We start from the raw sequence: 12424 nt of genomic DNA on the forward strand, positions 1-12424 counted from the left end.
CGCCGTTCAGCTCCGTGCCCCTGCGTGTGTGTGAGAGCGGGCGTGTGCGTGCGTGGCGAGCCGGCTGTATATAGAGGATGTGCCGCTGCATGGCTCGTCCCGGCCGCTGCCGCGCTAGGGCTCTCCTCGGGCGCCAGTGAAGCCGCTCGCCCTCGCCGCCTTGGGCAGCCGCTTCCCTGCCCGCTCCGGAGCGCGGCTGCCGGCCTCTCTCCTGGGGCCGTTTCCGGCGCCCCGGCGTCCCTCCTCAGGCGGCCGCCTACCCGCGGCTTCTCCGCTCCGGGGGAGAGCGCGTCAATGCGGTGCAAATGGCCGGGGCACAGCCAGGGGTGCACGCTCTCCAGCTCAAGCCCGTCTGCGTCTCCGACACCCTGAAGAAAGGCATCAAATTCGTCAAGTGGGACGATGTGAGTAGCTCCCCTTCCCCCCCCTTCCTCCTCCTCCTCCCCGCTTCCCCTCGCCGTGCCCCACGCGGGGCAGGGCGGCGGGGGCACGGCGGGGTTATGCAACCCGCAGGGCGCATCGATCGGGCAGGAGGGCTCCGGCACACGTGTTGCGGCCGCCCGGGGTCGCGGCCCGGCCCTGCCCTGCCCTGCGCGGCAGCGGGGAGCCGCGGCGGGCCGGTCCGCGGGGCGCCGTGCGCCTTTCGCCCGCTGCGGAGGGCAGGTGCGAGGCGGCGGGGCCGGCCCGCGGCGGGAGCCGGGGCGGCCGAGGAGTTGGCGGCCGGCCGGGGCCGGGGGCGGGCGCGGTGGCTGGCGATAGGTGTCCCCGCCCGGGCGGGGCGGTCGCCGTGTGGGGTCCGGGCCGGGCCGAAAGGCGCTGTTCAAGCGCCGGCCCGGCGAACTTTCTCCAAAGGTTCTCCCGGCTCACTTGGCTCGGCCCGTGCGAGCTGCCTTGAGCTGGCCCCTTTCGCCTTTTCGTCTTCGTCTCCTGCCTCCCTTGTTTTGTCGTGCACGTTGCCACCTCTGTCGCCGTAACATAGTTGTTTCAACCTGTTCCCTATCTCTCTTGTTCCACCTCCCGTTTCCTCCTCCTAGCCTCTCTCCTTCCTTCTGGCTCCTGCCCTTCTCGTTGTCTGTCTCTTTCTGGTGGGGTTGTCAAGCCCTGGACATGTTCTCCCAGGGCTCGCTGTTTGGGTACCCCCGCTCATCTTCCTTCCTCCGCAGAAGGCTCTCTCCTTTCTTGGCTTGTTAGGGCATGAGACTCGCCTCAAAATCATGTCCACTTTCCCCTTACCACTTGCTGCTTCCCAACCCTTTACACTTGTGTTGCCTGACATCGGAGAGGAGTGTGGTTTTCCCTTCGCCTTTGGTAGCAGAGCTGTTCAGCAGCTGGGATTTATTTCTTCACTTGCAGGCTGTGCCCGGGACCGTTTCAGAGAAAGGTAGCTTTTCTCTGTTTAGCTTTCCTTTTCTCGGAGCACGAAAGTAAGACTGCTGCGCTGCAGAGAAGGAAAACAGAAAGGACAAGTCCTCTGCTAGCCTTGCTCCTGCAATACAACATCAGGTGTTTGTGTCTCAGCTGTGCACGGAGGAGTGGGTGCCCCAAAAAGTCTGTCTGCGAATGGTGGCTGGAGGCAGAGGGGCAGAGTGAGACTTGAGCTGTGGTAGAGGAGTGGTTGGCAAAGGCGGCAGGCGTGCTGGACGGTTTGAATGTCAGGAGAATTGTTGAGGATAAGTTGTTTTGAGAGCCTTAATGCAGCTCTCGTGTTTTTGCTGTGAATTTGGCTGTGCTAGAGATGTCCACAGCAACAACTGGAGGGACAACAGAGAGAGAGGGAGCAGGGAGCAGTCCATGCGTCTAACAACTGTTCTCGTCCGGTTACGTATCGCTGTTTTGTCGTTGCTTTCAGCCTGTCCAGCAGCCAAATGTGTGAGCTTGACCTCTATAAACCTGCGATAAACACTCTCAAGGAGGGAAAGAACACCAAAAAACTGGACAACTTGTAGTGTGAAATTTTATTTACAATAATAAGCTAACACATTTTTAATAAGCTCAGCAACCTGACCTTGTCTGCAGTAGTAAACATTGGCTTGACACAGGTCATTTGTGTTCGGGAACTAAGCTTGAATGACTTGCCTGAGAAAATGTTCCTTCGGTTGATATTTTCCTTAGTATAGGAAAAGGCAGCATAACCTCAGCCTTGTCATTGCAGTTATTGCTTTATTTTTGGTAAGCTACCAAGACATTTCTACAGGTGTATGCAGAGGTCAAGTTAACGGGGATTTAAGTCTCCAGACTGAAAGTCCCAGCAATTAGACAGCAGTTTAAATTACTAGTTTAAGTGCTATTTCCCAAGTAGTATATTGTATACATAGAATTTGCAGGAGAAGAGGTGGATGTTCAGCGGCTAACCTGTCTGCTATAGACTAATTGGAAAAAAGATTTTCAATTGTAAACCTCAAGGCTGCAGTAATAAAATACGGCTAAATTCCGCCAAAAGATGTGCATCTCAGGTTAAAGGTGTTACTCAGCGATACGCAGGTATTACCAGGAATGTGTGACTGAGATGAGAAAGAGTCCCGTTGTGTTTAGTGAGTGCTTTCACCAGCAGCCTTGTGAAAGTTGATGAGTATTTAGCCACTCTGTGTGATGAAGAATACTAGCATTAACTCATTGTTGACCATGCACTGTGTGTCTATGCGTTTCCCACTCCCCAGCCCCCCTATCTTGCATGTTGTGTTTCTTCTCAGCAGTGGAAGCCCCACAAGATCAAAGATTTCAAGGGAAATGAATCTCCTTTGGCACTCGGGCTGTAAGAAGATCTTCAGACGAATGCGTGTTCGGTGACTTTGAAAAGTATTTGCGATTGAGTAGCCGATAACCACTTCAGAGCCTTTGTTTTCTATCAAATTAATTTGCTTGAAGGGTTTTTAAAAAATTATGATTATTAATCTGAACCTCTGTGGTCTCTCATGTAAATAGGCATGCACAAACTCTCCAGTGAAACAATAGGCTGTAATGAGAAATAGTAAACTACAAAATGTAACAAGAAAATAGAATTGACCATAATGAGTACTTTGGATCTGCTGTGCTAACAGGGCTGTTCAGAAAAGCGAGGCTCACATACTGATGTTTATTACGCACTATTTTCTATTTACTCTTTCTGAGTGAGAATGGGGGTTCAGTTCTTCCGCACCGCCTGCGCACTAGGACAGCATTCATTCCTGTCCAAGGCATACCCTTGTAATACCCTCCCCTGCTGTTTTGTTTTGCAGTTTAAAGATGGCTCTATTGACTTTGCTTTGCATTTCATAAAGCAAGAGAGTGTTTTCGGTGAATTCCTATGACTTGTACCAAGTTTCAGCCCAAAGCAAAATTTTTCCAGCTGAGTTACAAACCACTGAAAAGTAGTGGGTTTTTTTTTGAATGGGAATGCTGGAAGGATTTAAACCAGAGCGTGAGAGGCGTGTAAGGAATTTCATGGTGTATAGAGTAACAGTTGTTAAAGAATGTATTTGCCAGCTTTTAGAAGGATGCTGCAGCGTGGTGTGCAGAACAATCTGACAAAAGCTGTAGTGATACAGACTTTAAAACCAACCAACCCATGGACTTCCTGTCCTGAGCCTCCAGTAGCTCTGTGCCTAATTAGTGACTCTGAGGCTGCTAATAAGCAGCTGTGTGTAGTAGATGTGCTACTGATGATGTTATGCGGACCTCCTGTCTGAGGAACAGCGGAGAAGTCTGCTACATGTTACACGTGAACGTTGTCCAGTGCCTGCCTCCCTGCTGCCAGATGATGATCCAGTTTGAAAGAGAAACTGCTAAGATCTTGGCAGCAGAAAGGAAGAGGTTATGTCAGCCGCTCATGATCACATACAGGCAGGTGGAAGACATGCAGCTCAGGAGGCTTGAAACTCCATTTCCTTTGCAGACCACCTGCAGTTTCTAAATGGTAAAAGCATTGGGATCAATTAAAAAGTTCCACCTTCGCAAGACAAATCACACTTTTTGTGCATCGGGATTGGATGTAATATCACTTACACCATCCAATGCCTAACAGAGTCTATTCACAAATTCCATTTTGGATCGGGATATAAAGCACTGAAGTCAAACAGGTGATTGTTGTCCTGTTACTTTGCTTTTCCTCACACCGTTTCTGTTTTATTCTGTAACAGTCTTACAGGTCAGGAAACAAATTTTAGAATGAATTCTTGTTCTTGATATGTGGATTGGATTTGCAAGGCACTGAACAGAAGTAGCTGACGTTTGAATAGGTGAAAGACAGTGACTGGTGGCTTAGGTGGGTTTTTTTGGGTGGATGTAGGCACGTGTGCATCTGAGTTAAGATGCCAGTTGGCTGAGCGCTCACTTCTTCATTCACGTTTCTTCTCGCTGCCTTCAGTTGGGCCTTTATAACCGCTTTTCCCTTATTACTGGGAAGAGACTCTGAGTCTCTTAAGTACTGGTCTGGTCTTTGAACAGATTCACTTTCTTATTCCTAGAGAGAAGCGGTATCTGTGAGAGAGGGGGAAGGCTTAAAGAAGAACTGACTTGATCCACTCTGCTGTAGTGAAACTCAGGTTATAATAGCTCTTCCTGATGAGAGTTTTAAAACAGTTTAATAAATCAATAAAAAGGATGGTGAAACTTTTTTTGCAGGGGGTTAAACTTAATCTAACAGAACGTGTTGCTAGCTGATAAGGTTAATGAAACCTGAGTATAAAGGAGGACTTCTCTCTGGACTGATGTGATGTCTGAAGGGGCTGAAACCTGCCGTGGCTGTCTTTTTTGCTTTATTTTGGTCTGGTTTGTAGTGGGAACAAGATAGACATAACTGAGTTAACAAATAGCTCAACAGCCAGAGCACAGCTGAACTGGTGTTTTCTAAGAGCGGTAATTGGCACACTGAAGCAAGTTAATATGATGGTGTATATTCAAAAATAGATTTGTTTTCAGTTCCTGCTTAAAGGCTTTCTTATCTTCCCTAGTGATAATATGTACTTTACATAAAGAATTTGACTGGTCTCTCTGTGGCTTACACTATTTACTCTTACTTGTGAGTTAGTTAGTAAGGTAATGTAACTCTACGTAAATTGAGGGACATGATTCCAATTTTATAGCTGTATATTTTTTTCTAAATATTGAGTTACTGAAACAAACCTGCTGATGGGTAGCGTTGTTTAGTGGCTACAGCACTCCACCAGGTATTCCAGTGAAGAGCAAAACCGAACCTGGGTAATTTAAGTTCTATTTTAATGCCTTTGTCTTAGAGCACTTCTTCATCTTTATAAAACGTTTTTGAGCTCAGCTGGTGAGTGCTATGTAAAGGTTTGGGGTTTCTTTATTTGTTTAGAAGCTTTTAAAGATGATTATCAAGGCTATGAGATACATCCCCTTTAACCTTTCAAGTAAATATATCGGCAGATGTCATTATTATGGATAAGCTGAGATCAAAGAAAAAAACCACAACTTTTCAGAAGTGATTTTAAGATGTTGATGCTCAAATAATTTGGATTTTTTCTGCCTTTTTTTTTTTAAACTCTGCACAAGTCTGTTGCTACAGTACATTACTGAGGCCATGAAAAATGAACAACCATTGTTCTGCGCATATAAACCTAAACCAATAAACTGAAAAGAGTTTATTTTTCCTGAATGTTTTCAGTCTGGAGGGAAGAAGTTAGTTCAACATTCTAGAGTTTTTGTTGTTTTTTTCTTTCTTTGTTGCTAATCTCTATGTAGTAAACAAATATCAGCTCTGTGCTATATAAACATATTTTATCTAAATGAGTAGAAGTTGTGGTTTTGGTCTTTTGCAACATAGGAGAGTATTAAATGTCAGCCGCTGAGAAATTTTAAACTCAATCTAATTGAAGGGGAAAGCCTGAACATAGTGAACTCCTTTGGAAGGCTCTTGCTGACTTCAGCTTGGGGGGAAAAAAAATTTGGGTCCCCTGCAGAATGGTTAGATGCCTGCCTCCGAAGATCTGGTGAAGACTTCACATGTTTAAGTTGCAGATAACATCTGTATTATTGTAGCGTCTGAGCCCTTTGGAATGTTGGTAGATACTGGGGAAACTGAAAATCAGAAAACAACTCTTTTAAGTAAATGAGGAATTCTGTGTGAAAGGAAAGCTAACAGTGGATTGAAATTGTGTACTGTATGCTTTCTTCACTTTAATGTTTTTTGTTTGTTTTTTTTTTTTTTTTAAGAAAGGCTGTGGTGAAATAGAGAGTTAACTTTAATCGTTACGGAGACTTTTCTCTATTATAAAGTAAATGCTTCATAAACACTTTGCAGTTTATTTTCACAAGAGCCATTAGATGAGAAAATGTGTTCCCAGTTGTACTGCTGTAGGTCCAAAAAAGGAGACCAACATAAAAAACTGACTAATTTTTAATCTGTGATTGGATACCTTGGACCTAATTTTCAGACTGCATAGCACCCTACCGTCAGATGTTCAGAATGACCCCCCAGTGACTTCAGATGAATTTAGGCTCAGCATCTCTAAAAATTAGAAAATGAAATGGAGAAATGCAGTTCCAGCAGTCCCTCAAAATCAGAATACAGCATTTATGCCCATGAACAGACTAGTTTAAATGATTTGCCCAGCATCACGTAAGAACTCTCTGGCAGAGATAAAATCTTCCTGATTGGCATCTGGCTACCTTAGCTATAAATTTCTCCCTTTATTCCTTTTTTCTTGACTGCATACTTTGCAACATCTTCAACAAATAAGGATTCCTGCAGTCAAATCAAGACCACATAAGGTAAGGCCATGATTAGCCCAAGAGTATGGGCACCCTGAGAAAGAAGACAGGGTGGTCTGCTTCTGAAAAACAAATCCCGCTCAGGGTAGCTTTTTGAAACTTGCAGGAAGTTAGTCTTTAATTAGCAGAATGATGACTTCTGTCGTGTGGTGCCATCACCAAAGTTTCTCCAGGGTTTAACCACGGTAATAGTGAAGAAGATTTTCCTGCATGTTCCTGTTGAACAAGTGGGATTTCAGTTTATTGGACCTGTAAACTCAGTTCCAGTTTTGATTTCTTGTCCTGCTTCCGACCTCCAGCACTCATTTCACCTTCTCCAACATTTCCTTTTTGCAATCTGTTCCTTTACATGGCAGACTTGGTTCTTCTGCCCTCAGTAAAAGAGGGCATCTTTACGAATTATTTCAGTGGTTCATTGCGAAACCAGGGGATGGGTGCTTTCTCCCTCTCGCTCCATAGTTCAGCTGTCAGTCTAAAGAAATTCATAGCGGTAATTGTTTGGGTAATCCTGCTTAGTTCCAGTCTGAGTACACCCAGTGTATTAAGGAATTTAACAGCTAATATATCTGCTGACCATGTGTAAACTGTGGCTTTGCTAGCCCTTCTCCCGTGCTCCTTCTCCACTCCCCCAAGCCTGTAATCCCCCTGGCTTGTGGGGTGGCCAGAAAACTCTTTGCAGGGACTCTCCCCACACCTTTCCCGCAGCCTGACACCCTTGCTCAACCAGAGTTCAAGCCCTTTTGCCAAAGTGAAAGAAAAGTTGCAGAATGTTTTGCCTCTGCCAGAAACAATCTGTATTTCTTAGCTTTGTGTTTGGAAACAGTTTGGCAGAAATTTTCCAGGAGAAGGTCCAAGCAAATGAAATAATGATGTGTGTAAAAGTTTTCAGGTTATATTTGGGGATGTTCGATGTCTCTAAAAATCCGAGGCAAAACCAGGAAACAACGGTCTGGCTTAATAAGGCAGTGCCGTGAACCCCATCTGCTTTAAGAGCTGAAGATAAAGGCTGGTCTGCTTTTCTTTTTAAAATCTGTTGATGTCAATTTTGACTGCAACTGTTTCTAAGAAACATCATCATTATCTAGATATGATTTATTAAAACACATACTTATCTGACTCATGGCCTTGCTAGTTAACAAGGTACATGTAGATTTTCATTCCCCTATAGGTACTTTTAAGATCCCTTAGGAACTTTTCAGCTATGGCAGGATTGCCCCGACGCTTGCATCGCAGGCACACTACTCCCAGCCTGTGACATTCTTTGATCATTTTAACACTGAACTGTGCTTGGCACAAAACACAGTGGCAACACTGTTATGCCCTTGCCTTAATACATACTGAATAAAGTGCAGAGAGTTCTGGCAGCAAGGGCCAAAGCCCGGGATGTAGGCGGCAGAGCGGTGCATCCTTATGTAGCTGTTCTTTCTCGCCTCGTGTCTCTTCAGGTCTTACCAGTGACAGTTAAGGAGTAGCGTAGAAGGCTCCGTCCCTCATGGCTGGATGCACAGCCTGGTCGTGGGGGAGCTCCGAGGAGTAGGAAGCATGGGCATATGGTGAGAAAGGAGCTAAACCAGGGCTTTCACCCTCTTCACTGTTTGGCTTTGTATGATAGTCTGTATTGGTCAGTAATATTAAAATGGAGGTGGCACTTTTTGCTCACTGATGTTAGATGTTGTCTAGTGAACCCACACGTAAAATCAGGCCTTGAAACGGTAACCTGGCAGGCACTTAAATATGGATTTGTCCATCAATCTTCTGTGCCCGTGTTCTGCTGTGCCTGGTTGGTAAGGATCCCAAAGTTCTCTGTAGCACTTTGTGGGCATAAATTTGAAACCTTTTTGTTTAGAAGTAGAAAATAAAGAATATTGCTAATGCAGGGTCTGAGGTTGTACAGCCAATTAGGAGGCAACTTAATGGAATAAGTATAGAACAACCGCATTACTCATTTGAGGCTGTGAAATTGGAGGAAAGTAGAGAATTGGCCCTAATTCAACAAATAAAAAGGTGGGGGGCTTTTAAAGGTGAAATTAAAAGCCTTTTTAAAAAATTATTTACTTAAGTTTAGACTGGTGTGATATGCAGCACACTGGGACTGCCAGGTTAGGGCCACTCCAAGTCTTTCTGCTCAAGGAATTTGCAATAGCAATCTGTCAGAAACCAAGCCAGTGCTTGGCACAAGCACCCGCGGGTGGCATTTTAAAAAAGCCTGGTAACCCACAGCCATTTGCATCATTGACTGGGACACTCTGCCTTTCTCTTCTTTCTCTGCCCTTTCTGGTCACATCTGATTTTTGCCTTGGTCACCTCCTCCTGTTTCGTTTCTTATATACTTGGAAGTGTCCCAAGAATCTGGGGAGGGCTGCTTGCTTTGTTGACATCCAGAGGATCCTATGAGCTATGCCCCTACTAGACACCTAAGTGTGGGTTGATTTCCAAACCTGTCAGCTTTAGAGATGCACAACACTAACCTTCCCCGCGCCCCCCCGTCTTATTCTGACACTCTGGGTTAGGGAAGAAATGAATGTCTGCTCCCTATTTGTCCTTCAAGTTTTGTTCCTTGGTTTTTTTTTTTTTTTTTTTCCCTTTATCTATTGTATCCTGTCTGTTACGCTCTTCTTCAGAGTTGGGTATGGTTGGTAAATCTGTTCAGGGGAGTTATGAGATAGGTCAGCTCATTGGGTGAGGAAATTGAATTAATGGGCTTCAGGATACTCTCATGAATGAGTGCAGGTGTGTCTGCTGGGTAATAAACCACAGGTTTTCCCATAGCATACAATAGTTTTTGTAAATAAATGTACCAGACAATTGTAGTTTGAAACAAATTTCTATTTTGGAGCCTTGAACCACTCTTCTTCTTGAATGTATAGTGGATAAAGGGTTTTTCATACATCTTTTTGTTTGGTGCCTGCCTTTGCAAGCTGTGATTGCAGAGCAGTGTAAAAGCAACAGACCTGTTCCCCATGACAGGACTCCGCGTTAATGTGGGGTGGGGAGCAGGACTTGGAGAGCTGCCTAGTGAAGTGCATTTCCATTCCTCTAGGCCCCGAACTAAGGAGTGTGGCAGGGACTTGTAAGAGTTATAGTTAGCTTGTAGAACATCTAAAATACTGTGTACGTGACTCTTACTGCTGCTGCTAACTGTGTGGAAGGGTTCCCAAGACGCATGTTACACAGTTACATGTACAAAGTTACTCTCAGATCCTGTGTTTGTATACAGTGTGACAGCGTGGGGTTCTCGTCTTCATCAGCATGTTAATTTTGCTATGCTTGGTGTCAGAATAGTGTAGTTAATTTAGAAAAGAGGCATAATGCAAAACTGACTTTTTTTTAATTTAAAAAAACAAATAAACAACTTCCTGGAGCACAGAGGATCTTAATTTAAGACTCATCATTATCCCTGTCATGATGAGGTTTCCTTTATGTCACCTAATAGATATCGAAGGCTCTTTTCCCTCATCCTCCACTTTTTTTGAGTCTGATTCTAGTCAACATTTTACAACCCACATCTACAAAGGTATTACTTTGACAGCTGTGTGTCATCAGCACAGACAAATCCAAACAGCTTTAGGGTTGAAGCAACTGATTTGAAATCATTAACCAGCAAAATTGATTAATCCTAGACATAATCGTTTCATGCCTGTCTGTTTCCCATCACTTCCTTCTCTTCCCCTCTGAAGTTGTGTATGTCTCATCCCAAGGCAGAAGGACACTGAGTCTTTTTCTTTCCTCATTTTACATATTTACACACGGACTGCAAGGGACATAATGAAATAAGCTAAAAAAGGAGAGCTATATCTTCAGAGCAGGTTTTTTGGTTTTTGTGGTTTTTTTTTTTTTTTTTCCTCTTTTTGAATGGCAGAGGTTTAAGAGCACTTTTGTAGGAGGTTGCAGATATAGACAGCCTGTCAACATCTCTTCAGGGCTTGGCATATTTTAAAAATAAATTTGCCTGTTGCACTCAAACAGTACCTGACTCTCAGGTGTACAAGATGCTAGAAACTATGGAGAAACAGGGAAAAAAATAGATGGTACGAACTCTGTATGGGGAAGTGCATACAACACCGTTTTTGGAAAAGAAGGGTCAGTGGCGCTTTGTGGACTAGCTCTGATCCCAGCTGGGACATTCCCATCGCATCACCTGGCATTGGTACAGCCGCACTTGTTCCCAGCTTCCGAAAGCTCAAGTGGCACCCATTTGAGTGCCAGTGTACCCGTGGCACAGTTAATCCACAGCCTGGATCTTCCAGTTGTAAAGAGGACTTTTATGCTCAATCAAGGGTTTGATCTTGTATTTTGTCTTAGCGTAGAACTTTCTCTTCCATTTGTATTTCTCTTGTGCTAAGACAAAAACAAGCTTCATGCTTGACTCCATTTTATTCTTCCACTTGTTCCCCCGCAGGCTTCTGACTGGTGCTGGGCCTGTCACTTAGCTTCTTTGGGTCTCATTTTTTCCAGCTGTTAAACTGGGAAAAGTTCAACTTCCCTGTTTCACAAATGCCTGTTGCTGGGAGTTTGGTACTCTGTCACAAAGGACTGTACTGGTGGCATAATATAGACAAATGTTACCTTCTTGCCTCGGAAATGGAGCTTGCATAAGTTAATTGTTATGTATTTATGATAACGTCACTTCCATCAACTTTATTTGCACTTAGCAAAAAACACAGTAAATATATTGGATTTAAATTTCAACCTTTTAGAGCCCATTTTTTTCCTTAAAGGAATGTAGACTGACCTCACATATTGCTCCTTTGGAAAAAGGTGAATGCTAAAGCTGTAATATACCTGTAACACTTGAACAGAAATATATATCCTTTTTGAGGAGGAATTGTGTGTTTAGCCTGGTTTCCTGTGGAGATAAGGCTTAAGCAATTCTTCTGTCTGTCTGTCTTCCTCCTTCCTGTGCTCCCACCGTAACTTTAAATTGAGTTTGGCAAACAGGTAGAGGTCTCAAGGCAACAGCATTTTTACAGATGTCATGAAGAATAGTAGAGGAAAGAGAGGAGGAATCCTATTAGGACCAGGCTGCACTGATGTCAATTATTGTTAGGCACCAGGAAATCCCGATGGATGAGAGATGTAATGAACGCCCACCTGCGGGAAAGGCTTCGGTTAGAGCTTGTATCTCCCGAGTCGGGTGCCTGCTGTCAGTCAGAATACATGAATATGTAGGAAACCAGGCTGCCTTACTTATAGTGCTTACAAATGTGCTTGGTTTTGAATGACCTGAGCTATGGATGTTACCAGAGGAGACAGGTTTTCAACTGATTTGGAGGTGGGGTGGAATGTATATACTTCCGTTACTAAAATCTTCATAGTTGGATTGTAGAAAAACCAGAAAAATACTAATGGAAAGTAATTGACAGAAGTCTTAACGTAGTGGATACTATTCCAGGTTTTCTAGGCAAATTCAGTCTTTGTATGTTAAAGCAGAGCTTATAGGCATTTAGCTCTTGTCTATATCTGAAGGTTAATTTGGATCAAGGTGGGCAGTGGACTTCTGAGAACTATAGTACTTTACCATGTGGGCTCTAGTTTGACAGTGTGTTATGTCTGTTTAACTTCATCTACTTCCAGCTTTTCTGGAGTAAATCCATGTGTTGACAAGTCTGGAGTTATTTAGTTCTGTCTTCTCAGTAATGGAAATACGTTATGTCAGAAAAATGGAGATTAGGCAGGTGATACTAAATTCTTTTAGTGACATCTTGCTAGTGATACC

The 12424-nt window shown here is 44.1% G+C and overlaps 1 protein-coding gene across 1 annotated transcript in view; it reads left to right on the forward strand.

Moving 5' to 3' along the window:
• Positions 1 to 305: 305 nt before the first annotated feature.
• The window catches only part of PLCB1 (phospholipase C beta 1), a 417836-nt gene continuing 405717 nt past the window's right edge, over positions 306 to 12424 (forward strand). The window contains exon 1 of the mRNA XM_075706801.1: positions 306 to 404. Within this exon, the coding sequence (XP_075562916.1) occupies positions 306 to 404 (99 nt within the window). The remainder of the gene's footprint in view (positions 405 to 12424) is intronic.

Source organism: Pelecanus crispus, chromosome 3, assembly GCF_030463565.1.
Source record: "Pelecanus crispus isolate bPelCri1 chromosome 3, bPelCri1.pri, whole genome shotgun sequence".
Taxonomy (NCBI): domain Eukaryota; kingdom Metazoa; phylum Chordata; class Aves; order Pelecaniformes; family Pelecanidae; genus Pelecanus; species Pelecanus crispus.